Consider the following 13,555-nt stretch of genomic DNA (forward strand, 5'->3'; position numbering starts at 1 on the left):
TGGAATGAATGAAATTGAAATAAAACAACAAATTGGCTTTCGAAAGAAAATCAAACAATTTTATTGTATTTTTTTTTTTGCAGAAAACATGTCAAATTGATTTCAATAATATTCACTTGAATTTTTTTTTCTTTTGTATTGTATTTGCAAAGTTGTGCAGAAATGATCCGTAAATAAGATCTAATTTTTACCTTTCAAATAAGAAATATTGGAAGCGTTTGACACAAATGAAATACAATGACAATCTGAAGCGATATGTTTTGGTTTTGGTGCATGCAGTGAGTTTCAGACAAAAATAAACCGTTCCGTAAAACTTACGGCAGTACTGTATAAATGTGGACAAATTGACATATGGTCGTTGTATATATCTAAGCACATAGTGCGTATTTATATACACATGCCCCCAGTAAAGTGGATGTTACACATTTATAAAAATCATTTTTTGCAGAAAAAATTCATAATATTTTGAATTTGATGAAATTTTAAAAAAATATTTGGATTTTGGTTTGCAAAATAGATAATAAATTCCGAGAAATTTACTTTCATGGAATTAGTTTCGGTATACTATGGCATTATGCACATACGTCCTCAAGGGAAAAAATTAAGGGGGCGTAATTGAAAAAAATCGAGAGGAGTAAGCAAAAAAGTGAAGTGTATTTTGCGAAAAGTGTACTTTTCTTGTTTTTTTTTGCAGTCCACTTTTTTGACGAAAATCCCTAACAAATCGGAAGAATTTCTCGCGAAAAACCCTAGCAATTTCAAAGATTTTCTTCCATTTCTAAAGTTGTTGAGCAAAAAAAAAAGGTCTTCACTTTTTTGATCAAAATCCCTAGCAAATTGAAAGAATTCTTTGAACATTTTTAAGGGTTACACTTCGTCAGGGAGGGGGGGGGGGGGGGAAATCGGACCCCTCGGACCTCTGCTGAGGACGTATGATTATGACCAAACCACAAAATACATGAAACTATAGGAAAAACTAGGAAAAAAGGATATTATTGTATCGGTGTGAATAAGTAGGTCATCATAATCAGGTTATTGCACTATTGAATTTTTCCACTTTTTCCTTTCGCGTTGTATACACGATGTGTGTGATCTATTTATAGCGCCGTCAAAGTGTGTAGCTCTGCACACAATTGAGCAAACATTCGTAACCTTCATCGAGCCCTCCTTTTTTTTCTCCATACTTTTGCCTATGTACGGTAAAATAGAAACAATAATAAACAACACACACATACATCAACCGAAAATATGCTGATCAAATGATGCGAAACGCGCGATTTTTCCACGTTGCTTTGGCGTTACATTCAAATTTCCTTTTTTTTTCACATGCAGCCAAAGTGTACCCGCTATGTACAGTTGGCTCGAAAGATGGATTGATATATGAAGGTTTTGTTCGATGGCGCGTCGATTAATTTTTGCTTGCACACACACACGGTATTTGAATAACGCCTGAAAATATGCGTGTTTGAATGGAACGCGCGCCCGTTCGATTCTTACAAATTAATCATTGCTGTTGCTATTCAGTACAATTCAGGTGAATTGTGATTATGTTGGAGTTGGTCGGGGAAGTTGTTTGAACTTTTCGATAAAAGGAAATATGAATAAAAATAGCGCTAACTCACACAATTTTCAATCATCATTTGAGAACTGATATATGCGGTTTTTTGTTGTCGTCATAAATTCGGGTGCTTACATTTTCTTCAGAAATTAAGTTCTTGATTTGCAATTGGCACGGCACACACATACATGCCATTTTCTTATTCACAACTTGACTGAACTACAGCGAAATTAATTGAAATTTGTTGTTGTCTAGTGCTGTGTTCGACTCGCACTCGCATATTGCACTCATCTGGTTGGTAATAGGGAAAAAAACTTTCTGTTGTTGTTTTTGTAATATTTTTTTTTTCATTTTCTTTCTCTGTATTGTGTGAGTTTTGTTATTTGTGTTCGGTACCATTTTTGGAATTTTTTTCCCAGGAGTTCAGTCGGAGTCAGTCACGTAAAACGATTAGAGGCATTTCCGCGTTATTTCCTTTCATTCGTATTTGCATTTATTTTGAAGTCTTTCTCTCGCTCAATTGTGTATTTGAATTCATTGTGGCAAATACATTGCCGATTTATTGGCATGTTTCATCAATTTATAACAATATTATTTGAGATTGTCATTCAACCGTAAATTCAATTGAATTTTTCGATTTTCCACTTTGAATATCCGTATTCAAAATTCGGTTTGAGCACAAGCATTTTTGGCATTTGTGTTGCTGTTGTTGAGTTCTATATTCCCATTTTAAAATAAAGTTATATAGTGCGAACAATGACAGCCAAATTAAAATCAATTGAACCGAAAACAATTCCAGCAAATGGATCAAGGACATCGTCGTCGAATCTAGATACTAGTCGACCGTCGAAACTGTTAAAAAAAGCTACAGTAACTCTATCTTCACCACGTTCAGTTCGCATTGACCCTGATCACCAATCAAATTCGAATAAATCGAAAGACGACGACAAAGTGACGCCAAATTTGACTCAAACCGATGAAAACATCCACTGTAACGACGAAAAATGTGTAGAAATTGAGAACGAAAACGCGGAAAAGAATAAAGAGAATGTTAACAAGAATGGGTGCGATGAAAATGTGAAAAATGATGATAAAAGTGATATCAAACTAAAATCTGATGATTCAAATCCGCTCGATCAAATCCCCGATGTATATAAAACGCAAGGAACAATGGTTTATTCAAGTTGCACCGGATATTCCGAAAGTACATGCTTATGCAGTAGCGTTGATGATAGCGCTCAAACAACTTTAAAACGTGTTTCGTATTTAGAGCGACGAAATTGGATAACCACCGAACGTCTGAACGAGTTACGAAAGAAAGCTCAAGAAGCTATAAAAAATCATAAAATCTTTACGATTCGCGGTTGTTTTTATTCGATTCGCAAGAGTTTGGTGCAACGTGGATGGGTTGAAAAATTGGATATACATCGACGTTCGGTGGTGAATGGGTCGTGTCAGGTGATTTTGGAGGATTTGGCTCAACATTTACCACAACGTCGACCTGGTGAGACTCGACGCCAACACATACAAAAATGTGAACGAAATATTATGTCACGGTTTCTGGAGCACATGGCAATCGATTTTTTATGGTCGGCTCGAAAAGAAAAATGCGATTGGATAGACATTGCACGTAATCCAGCTTTAATGATTAATAAATTTCACAAAAGCCCATTCACAACCAAAGAAGGTCTATGCAATGTATTGCGCGATTTACACTGGTTTTTCGAAGAAGGTAAATCGGAAACATATTATCCGCGAAGCTATAGTGCATCAGATGATTTAGCTGAATTTATCGATGACTATCGATTGACAGCTTGCATGTCGCTACTTCGATTTCTCGTCGATCGAACAGCGAATAAAGAGGCCGAATGTTTGTATACTGAAAACGGCCAAATTCCAATATCGTGCATTCATTTTGCGTTGAAACAATGCAAAACCTATGTTAAATGTTGCCATCATTTGGATATTGATGAAGATACCGAACGTATTTGGAACCATGAATGGGAATTATTTTTAATGCATTACCAAATGCTCACTCAAGACCGTTTAACATTTCAAATGCCCGACGATTCAATGCAATGGAATTTTTTAATGGAAGAATGCAAACAATGTTTGAATGAAATTACACAGGTATGGCCTCAAGCTCTCCTCGATGGCGTGTTCAATATCTGGATTGTAAAGCCTTCAAACCGATGCCGAGGAAAAGGAATTCTCCTTATGAACGATTTGAAAAAAATTATTGCACATATTAATCCACCAGTCGTTAATAAAGGACGATACGTATTACAAAAATACATCGGTAATTACGAAATAAAATGCGAAAACAACGCTTGCCATGGACTATATTTTTTAATACGTGAAAAGTTTAAATAAATCAATCTCACGTCATTTATGCGAACAACTCATTTGCAATCTTAAATTGCATTATTGCTATGTCCTTGTTTGTTCTTTACTACAAACTAGTGAAATAGTAGTAATTCTTTTTCACGTACATAATTTGTTGGAAAATAAAAATTTTTTTTTTTAATTATTATTCTCAGAACGACCCATGATAATTCACAACTGTAAATTCGATATCAGGCAATGGTTCTTGGTAACCAGCGTACAACCACTCGTTATTTTCATGTACAAGGAGAGCTATCTGCGATTCAGTTCACAAGAGTATGACCTCGATAATTTTCATGAGTCGGTGCATTTAACAAATCATGCGGTTCAAAAACGATATTCAAATGGAAAACAGCGTGACGAGCGATTGCCTAGAGAGAATATGGTCAGTTGATGGTAATTTTTTTTAAATATAATTTAATGAAAATTTTAAATTGGATTTTTTAAAGTGGGATAATCACACGTTTCAAGCATATTTACGGCAGATCGGAAGGGCGAGTATGTGGTCGGAACGTATTTTTCCTGGAATGCAAAAAGCGTTAATCGGAACAATGTTAAGCTCTCAAGATTCGATGGATCGAAGACCAAATACGTTTGAATTGTATGGTGCCGATTTTATGATATCCGAAGATTGTCAACCATGGTTAATCGAGATAAATGCATCCCCAGACTTGGGAGCCACAACAAGTGTAACTGCACGCCTATGTCCACAATGTTTAGAAGATGTTATTAAAGGTACGATACCTTATTTTTATATTATTTTCAAAACATTAACGGATCGCCCACTTTTCATATGGAAATCTAGTCGTAATTGATTATCGAGATGATCCAAAAGCTTCGACTGGTAATTTTGAGATGATTTATCGTCAAGTGATTCCGCCTGCTCCAGCTTATTTGGGTCTTAATCTAGTGCTGAAAGGAACGCAAGTGATGCTAAAAAATGGCACTGGAAAAAAAGAAAAGCCAAAACTGGAAGTAAAATCAAAAATCGACAGAAAAACTTTTCAATTATCGATGAAACCAGTTCGTGATCAGCTAATTGGTGAAACTGAAAAAACGCCAATTCTATCGCCACGTTCATTGCTCATTGGTTTTAACGATGCCAAAGAAAATACTAATCCAATGGTATTGAATTCGGCACGAAAAAATCAAGCACTGCTGTCACTCGGCAAACTAAAAAAGGAAAATGTTTTGAAAAATGATAAAGTGTTGTCGGGTCGATTAAACTCATATTTGGCATTGACTCGCTATCCATCAAAACATAATGAGATCAAGGAAAAAGAGAATCTCTTGAGCTCTCGAAAACCATTGGGCAAAGTGCCTGATTCGTCTCGTCGTCATGCGAGCTGCGGCCCAAAGCTTATATCCATCAATGAACCAGAAGAAAAAAAGATCGAAAATCACGAAGTGATGGAGGATGATCGAAGCAAAATTAAATGTGTTGGAAATAAATATGGTCCTGAAATTGAAATAAATGATTTGGCGACAGTTGAATCAGCAAAATCATCACCACGCAAACAATCACAAGAAACACCAAGAGTGGCCAGCATCCGAGGTAAATTGAAGCCAGTGAATACGTTATCGAAATCAGCGAAAACAGTGATGCCGTCTTCTAGAGAGAAACCAACAACCAATTCGAATGAATATCGAAAATACTTAAGTCAAAGTACCTTGCAGTTGAATCGAATGCCATCAAAAATGAACATTCATAGCAATTACTATAACTCACATTTCTACGCTGTTGGTATGAGCCTGAGAGCATGGCGGTCCAAGTATAATCGCCCGAAAATGAATGTTCCATCAACGACAAATAGTAGTGTGCTGAAAGGTAAAAGTACCTAAGTAAAGAATTTACAGCAAATGTGCTAACGAACTTTACAATTTATAGTTTTGCTTTCAAAATAATTATAGTTTATAATGATAGTCACTCAATACTGAATATTCACTTACTAGGTTAGTTTATTTTGTCTGAAAAATAAATAAAATTAAAATCTTAAAAAATATAACAATTTGCTGTACAGGGTGGGCCAGAATAAGTGTCGCTTTTTTTGCACCTACGTAATTTCAACTACAATGCTTTCCGATCACCCTTTGGTTCACCGTTATGTTTATTCATGTTTGTGCAATCCACTGTGACGATGCACAGTATTGCTCAGTTCTTGTTTACTTTACAATAGCAATGGATGTGAAACGTCAACTTGTTTTGAATTTGCACAAAAAACGTCAAGATTTGGAACGATATTCCCATCGAAATGGTGCGCGCCGCGTGTAAATCGTTTTTACGACGTTTGCGTTTGGTGGTCCGTGCAAATGGAGGAAGAATAAAAACCAAAACATGAATCTAAAATTTTGGACCCTCTTCTAAATCCCAATTAAGTTTTTGTTCAATTTTAGTAAAAAACAATACGTTTTTTGAGCATATATAAAAACGACACTTATTCTGGCCCACCTTGTATTTACTTTTAAATTATGAAAGCTCAACTGTGTGCATCTTTAGTTGATGTGGTTTCCAACTGCTTTTCACAAATCTTTCGAGTTTTTTTTTTTTTGAATAGATCCAAAGTACATACTAATCTGTATTTACAGAAATCAATACCTCTGATTCTTGCTTAACTGACGATAGTCTAATACTTTGGCATAAAACACATTCGGTTCATAAGATAAAAATAAAAATCGAAGATAAAATAAATTTCAATGTGAGTGAAGTGAATTAAGTCTTTTTTTATAATCAAAATTCATATATATTTTTATATAATAAATGTTTTAATAATACTATCGCCATGTATATTAAGTAATATTGTTGTGTTGTGATGGTTATACGGACGACTGAAGAATTCATTTCTAAAATGGATGTAATTTAAAAACATTTGATCATTCCCAGTTAATCCATCGGATTGATTTTCCATATAAATCGGCTCAAACATGAAATTTGCCTCCACAGATTTATGATGGAGCGTAATAATGGCCTGAACTATGGCTGAATTAGGTGAACTAAGGTCCAATCTCAATTTCCCGCTTGCTAACTCTTTGGGTGTAGTACAAAATTTCGCCGGAATTGGCCATTGAAATGTTTTTAAACTGCATGCATTTTGAAAATACATTTTGCAGCCGTCCGTATAACCATTACAACACAAATTTAATATTAAATGAGGATAAAACACGTATATTAAAAGCGAGTATTGAGATTTATATACCCCACATGACAAACATGACGATTTTATTGTTTTATCGTTTGTGTGAATTCACATTAGCCACAAAAGTTTGTGACGAGAATTGAAATTACTTAAACAATAAACAATGTCTATTAAACATTGTCTTTTCTTAATAAAATTGCAACACAACCCAAGATGCGCAATGGTTTGTGTTGCAATTAGAATAAGAAAAAGCAACGTTTAAGTCATTTAAATTCTCGTCACAAACTTTAGAATAAATGTAAAGTCCAATGTGAATTCACACAAGTGTTATAACAATAAAATCGTCATGTTTGTGTGGTAAAAACGGTTAAAAAAACGATTAATAAATGTTTCGTCAATACTCGCTTTGAGTTTACATGTTTTACCCTCATTTAATATTAAATTTGTGTTGTGATGGGTATACGGACGGCTGAAAATTTTATTTCTAAAATGCATGCAGTTTAAAAACATTTGATCATTCCCAGCCAATTAATCGGACAGATCGATAACAGAAAACATTGATGGAATATACATGCATTACGATTATAACCCCGACACGTATATGCATAAAGTTAATCACAAATGTTAAAAACGTATCCAAAATCAAAAAATGGTTCCAACAGCAATTAAAAGTGGCAATGATGACCGAAAACAACCGAAATGCTTTTAAAAAAAACCACGTATTTTCAGTTCAATTTCGTCCATCATCCGTTACAGTAGTTTAGATCGGAAAATGGTGTTAAATGAAAAATTGGATATCCCAACCACACTGGAATTAATTCGATACATACCCATTATACGAAACGATTGGAGCCTAAAGAGGGGTAAATCTATAAAGTATACAAAAAGTGTCATTAAATACCTAGTTAAATATACTAAAAACGTCATACAAAAATGGTCATAATATTCCCTAAAAATGTCATAAAAATATAAAAAAATAGTCCAAAATTTTCTGAAAAATGTCATAAAATTCGTACAAAAATATTCAAAATTACATTGACATGATATTTTGGGTGTTTGAAATTCCGAATATGCATGTTTTAGAGATTAAACTTTCACAAAGAATGCCATTTTACTGACAAATATTGCCCCCCAAAAAAAATGCACACGCCTTCTAAAATCGGAAAATTCGAGAATTTTTTTTTATACACTCTTCTGCAATTTTGTATTGAGTTTTATTGAAATAACCATAGATGATGACGTAAATTTTTTTAGATGGCAAAATTCCGTAGGGGGTCCCAGAAAAATCTATCTAACCTGACGAAGTCAACAATTTGTCGGAAATGGGGATAAAATCGTTTTTTTTCTTTGCTCTTCACTTCTTTGTCGAAAATCCTTAGCAAATCGAAAGAATTTTTCAACTCCAAATTACCTAGCAAATGAGGATAAAATCGTTTTTTTTTGCTCTTCACTTTTTTGACGAAAAACCCTAGCAAATCGAAAGAATTTTCTCGGCCAAAAAAAGTAAAGAGCAAAAAAAAGGTCCTCATTTCCAAAATTGTTGAGGGTTCCTAAAAATATTTTATATTTAAAATATTTAATCCGAACCCTAGGAACCCTCGTCATCACCTACGTGAAAGAACGTTTGACCAACAAAATATTACCAATTTAAACTTTTTTGTCGCATTTGAAGCAGGGACCGGTTCGCGTAAAGTTCTATACAAGATACAAACTATAGACGCAGATGCAGACGCAACACACTCGTCGCTGTTCACACTTACGCGTGCGTCTCTAAATGCACGGTCGCCTGCACGCATGAACATATGAATTGAGAATATAGAGTGAACGGCGATGCGTCTGTTCGTCTGTTGCGTTTGCATCTATACTTTCCCTGATTTGAAGCCACGTTATGAAATGCAAATCTTAAATGGCAAAAAATATGGTACATTTATGTCTTTCACAATTCTAAAGTTACAAATTGGTTACAAAAAACCAAAGCACGGCAGTGACAAGAAACGACCGAAGCGCTCGCATCGGTTACCAGATGAACTAGAGCAACCCTATTGGTTGATGGCACAAATTTGTGCCATTATTCAATGCTGCGTTGCCCGACTGTCACTACTGCCATGCTTTGCAAAAAACATTCCAATAATTAAAGAGACAGAAAAATATCCGCATACGGCTACGTGCGGCTACGCAGCGCTGACGCTCTGTTGCCTGCGTACACGCTACAGTGTACGCAGGCAACAGAGCGTCAGTGTTGCGTAGCTGTATGCGGATATTTTAATGTCTCCCATTTATATAAAAGTGAAGTCCGTATCGCATGAACCAAAAGTCCAAAAAAAAATTCATTTACACCAGCACCGACGGCACTCAATAAACAATAGAATATTGTAGATAACGGTATCAATAAACAGTAACATAAAAACGCACACATTTCATTTAAAAATTGCAAATGAGTGAGAGTAGGCATGATTCTACGTTCCCTTCATCTTGATTTAAATTGTTATTGTCTTTTTTGATATAATACGATTCATAAGCATCGAGCCGTCTATCGTCCGTAACTTGTTTTATTAAACGCTTATTGTCAATGTTGAAATGATTTTCGGTGTGTGCATGCATTGCTAGAGCTGATTTCAATACTTCTTTATTATGAATACATCTTAAATGTTCTGTAAAACGTATCTCGAGTGTTCTTTTCGTTTGACCATAATATACAATCCCACATTCTTCACACTTGAACCCAATAGATTTGCAAGTTTGTTTTCACTCTTGTAAACTAATTGCATATTATGTCCTTCGAATTTATTTGTTATGCAAGGGACAAAATTAACAGCCTTCTATACATAGCTGGGCACGAATAGTCGGTCGTTCGTTCGTACATTGAAAAAATATGTTTTTGTGGTCGATCGTTCGTAAAAATTGAAATGTTCGTTGTGTTCGTTCGTATGTGCGATCGAACACCGAACACGTCCGGACGTCATGTCGAGTTTACAATTATCTGTTAAATTTTTTGAAATTTACAAAAGATAATAATAATTAAATAAATGAATTTTCGAATATTTTCTAATTAACATAAGTATTTGTTCTTAATTTGAACACTAACAAAATATTAAATTTCCTTATTACGAATTTTAGGAAATTCCATATATTTGGTATAGTCTATCCTGAAATAACCTCATATATTCAATGATGAAATAGATATAGATGAATTTCATAACATTTCGTAATAAAAAACAATTTATATTTTGAACACTTGAGAAAGAAAATTTATATGAATTAGAAATTATTTGAAAATTTATTTATTTAAATATTTTTTTCTTTGAATTTGTACAATTATAAATTATTTAACAACCCTGATTTTACAATTTTGCTTCGAACATCCGGACGTCCGCACACAGAAAGAAAATATCAGCCGACGCTATACGCAAAACCGACTGGTACGTGCGCTCATACGTTTTTACATCTTTAACATCTATTACCATACGATTTTTCGACTGTGCGAAGATACGCACAAAGAGTAACGAATCAGTCGAAAAATCGTATGGTCACTAGATGTAAAAGATGTAAAAACGTATGAGCGCACGTACCAGTCGGTTTTGCGTATAGCGTCGGCTGATATTTTCTTACTGTGCACATACGAACGAACACAACGAACATTTTAATTTTTACGAAAGACCGACCGACCATTAATAACTTCAACGAACGATCGACCGATCACAGGTGGACATTGATGTTCGTGCCCAGCACTGCTTCTATTCTTGTGTCTCATCATTCATTGAGTAAACGTTGACAAATTTGATCGTCTTACTTTTTCTGAATGTTTAAACACCAATTTATCAATAAAATGATCATCACTAATGCCACTGTGTTAAATTGTTTGCTGTGTTCATATTCCTTTTTAAAGTTCCCCACAGACAAAGGCCACGAGCAAACATAAATTTCCAGCAACAATTAAAATTTAATTTATATTACAGAAATGAAGATAATTATTATAACATTCGTCTGAATTCACATTAGATTTTTCATTTATTAGCATAGTTGTGTAAAGCATGTGACGCAAATTGAAATTGCATTTTAAATTGCTTCAATTTTATAATGTTATATGTATTATTTATGTGCAATGTCCATAACTGTGAGAAGTATGCCTTATGAATTCAAGGTGAAGGCATGGCATTTTAATCACTCCTTTTCAACTCGATTCGAAGCTATCTGTGCACAAAAGCAAAATAGTAATAATAATAGTAAAGGTGGCCATCCATTCATTAGCTTGAATGATATTGTCCTCAATATCTTACTGATAAAAATTCAATAGAAACATTATAAAGGAATAGATTTTCTTTGAGATCTAAAACAAAAACAATTTCATAAGATTCACGAGATTACTGGAATAAAATGGGATAGTTTTTCTGCATACAATTCCAAAACATTCAATATTAATTTTTATGAATGGTCCAATCGAAAGGCCTCTCGAATTTTGTTTTTGATGGATCAGAGGTATCAGATTTTTTTGAACTTCAACGGGTAGTGCATACCACTTGGTGTCGTATAATATTTTTCCTGTGTCGTTATCCTTAGAGCAGAAAATACAATATTTGAAATTGTCTCCTTGAATGAATTGTTTGCTTGATGTTTGAAATTACCTGAAATATTTCACCATAAGCACAAAGAAAATATAATTGTACAAAAGCGATAATGGTCAATCCATATCCACCAACATAATCGAACTAAAACGAAATGAATACGAAATATTCATAGAATCGAGAGAAAAATTTGTGATCACAGTGTATTATTTACCATGTATTGACAAAATATTGACATGGCAATACTAAATGTGAATGCGGGTGGGGTAAAAAAAGTTCGCCAATATAAAAGATCGATAGCTGTGGCCGAAAACCTAGAATTAATTTAAGAAAATGATTTTGAATCGATTTAATTGTTTAAAATAATTGATTATACTCCTCGGCATCCATAGATAAGCTCATCGTGTATTTAAATGCACCGATCACTTGTAATTTATTGTATTTTTGCTTCTCAATAATATCGTTCATTTTTTCAAATTCATGCTCGATCAGCTTTGGCGCTATCATTATGCATCCAAGAAATGCCTCAAGTGCAATTTCCATGATGATGAAGCCAGGAAATCCGTGAAAACCGATAGAGGTTTGAATTAGAGTATTACCAATATATTCAGCATTCGAATTTTCCTCGGTGAAAGGAATTCGAAGTTGTGTCATTGTTGATTTAGTACCATCAGTTATGTATTTGTATATTAGTGACAATTCGATGAAAGCGAAAGAAAGGAATACAAGTGAAATGCGAAACAAAACGTTTTTCACCATATTATCAAGATGCTTTGAACAGATTTCAATGTATTTTTCATCTTCATGCTTATCAGGGTAAATGTATCGACCGCTGTAGTTAATGCAATCATTCAAAAGATACCGACGTTTTGAGAGGGCTAACAACAAGAGCGGTAACGACTGAAATAAAAGTACACTGACTTAAATATTTGTTTCATACAAAATATCATCATTCAAAACTCACACCAATTAAAAGCGCGCATAGGCCACAGCATGGAAGGCCATTTTCAAGCTCCGAGCACATGAAATAATAATACACGGTATATATTGTAAGTGACACATCTGCACCCACATAAACAAATGCAAAATATGACCACCAACACAATGATTGATCATCTAGAAATACTGGTAATTGCCAATAAATACAAATCGATCTGGCGACACCATACAAATAACAAAATTTTTTGTATGGACTCTTCAAAGTCCAATTGCGTTGTAGATCAGGTATGGATCTAATTAGTTCCCGTGTAGTTGGGATATCAAATTTTTCATTAAACATCATTTTCCGATCTGAGCTACTGTATCGAATGACGAACGAAATTCAACTGGAAATACGTGTTTTCTTTTCAACGCATTTGTGCTGTTTTCGATCGATTTTTATATTATTTATATAATTGCAGATCAGTTTTAATTGATGTTGAATCCGTGCCAAGTTTATATCACTGTAAGTTTCTTCATAGTATCCTGACAACTGGCAGATTGGAGATTCATTTTATTCCCAACCATATGTTTTAGATTGCACGAACTGATTCCCACCTTGCCACCTCACTATTTTTATTATTTAGCTCTTGTAGGTAAACAGTTTCGAATCAAGTTGAAAAGGAGTGATTAAGGCATCTTGAATTCATGAGGCGTACTTCTCACAGCTATGGCCGTTGTAAATAATCAATATATATAACATTATGAAATACCGTGCAAAATGTAATTTCATTTTACCCTACATAAACTATACTAATGATTGTAAAATGTAATGCCACATCTAGACTAACTTGAAATGCATGTGAGTATCGGCCATGTGTATTGTAGATTGCTTACGTTGGTTCAATTACAGCAACCTTCCTATTCATATACATACGTTTTAAATCAATAAAAATTGCTTTTTATAATGTACTCACAACATCGATTATCGAACATAT

General features: G+C 34.2%; 2 protein-coding genes across 2 annotated transcripts; one reads left to right on the forward strand and one right to left on the reverse strand.

The window, feature by feature from the left end:
- Positions 1-2,170: 2,170 nt before the first annotated feature.
- Positions 2,171-5,785, forward strand: LOC116338264 (tubulin glycylase 3A-like). Its single transcript, XM_031763395.1, has 4 exons — positions 2,171-3,857; positions 4,099-4,328; positions 4,393-4,678; positions 4,749-5,785. The coding sequence occupies exons 1-4, from the start codon at positions 2,315-2,317 to the stop codon at positions 5,783-5,785; spliced, it is 3,096 nt and encodes a 1,031-aa protein (XP_031619255.1). The 5' UTR covers positions 2,171-2,314.
- A 5,565-nt stretch (positions 5,786-11,350) lies between these two features.
- On the reverse strand, positions 11,351-12,703 carry LOC116338265. The gene is made up of 6 exons (XM_031763397.1): positions 12,604-12,703; positions 12,016-12,539; positions 11,854-11,953; positions 11,700-11,783; positions 11,474-11,629; positions 11,351-11,404 (listed from the first exon to the last, which is right to left on the reverse strand). The coding sequence occupies exons 1-6, from the start codon at positions 12,661-12,663 to the stop codon at positions 11,351-11,353; spliced, it is 978 nt and encodes a 325-aa protein (XP_031619257.1). The 5' UTR covers positions 12,664-12,703.
- Positions 12,704-13,555: the final 852 nt, after the last annotated feature.

This window comes from Contarinia nasturtii, unplaced genomic scaffold (genome assembly GCF_009176525.2).
Source record: "Contarinia nasturtii isolate CC-2019 unplaced genomic scaffold, AAFC_CNas_1.1 Cnas_scaffold_350, whole genome shotgun sequence".
In the NCBI taxonomy this organism is placed as follows: Eukaryota; Metazoa; Arthropoda; class Insecta; order Diptera; family Cecidomyiidae; genus Contarinia; species Contarinia nasturtii.

Bases quoted from the DNA above. Each gene is read 5' to 3' on its own strand.
- LOC116338265 (XM_031763397.1), bottom strand. From the start codon at position 12,663: ATGTGCTCGGAGCTTGAAAATGGCCTTCCATGCTGTGGCCTATGCGCG. The intron at 11,954-12,015 runs GTATAATCAATT...AATTAATTCTAG, and splicing joins TTATCTATGGATGCCGAGGA to GTTTTCGGCCACAGCTATCG. The intron at 11,784-11,853 runs GTAAATAATACA...ATTTCGTTTTAG, and splicing joins CAATATTTTGTCAATACATG to TTCGATTATGTTGGTGGATA.
- LOC116338264 (XM_031763395.1), top strand. From the start codon at position 2,315: ATGACAGCCAAATTAAAATCAATTGAACCGAAAACAATTCCAGCAAAT. The intron at 3,858-4,098 runs GTAATTACGAAA...TATTATTCTCAG, and splicing joins CGTATTACAAAAATACATCG to AACGACCCATGATAATTCAC. The intron at 4,679-4,748 runs GTACGATACCTT...ATGGAAATCTAG, and splicing joins TTTAGAAGATGTTATTAAAG to TCGTAATTGATTATCGAGAT.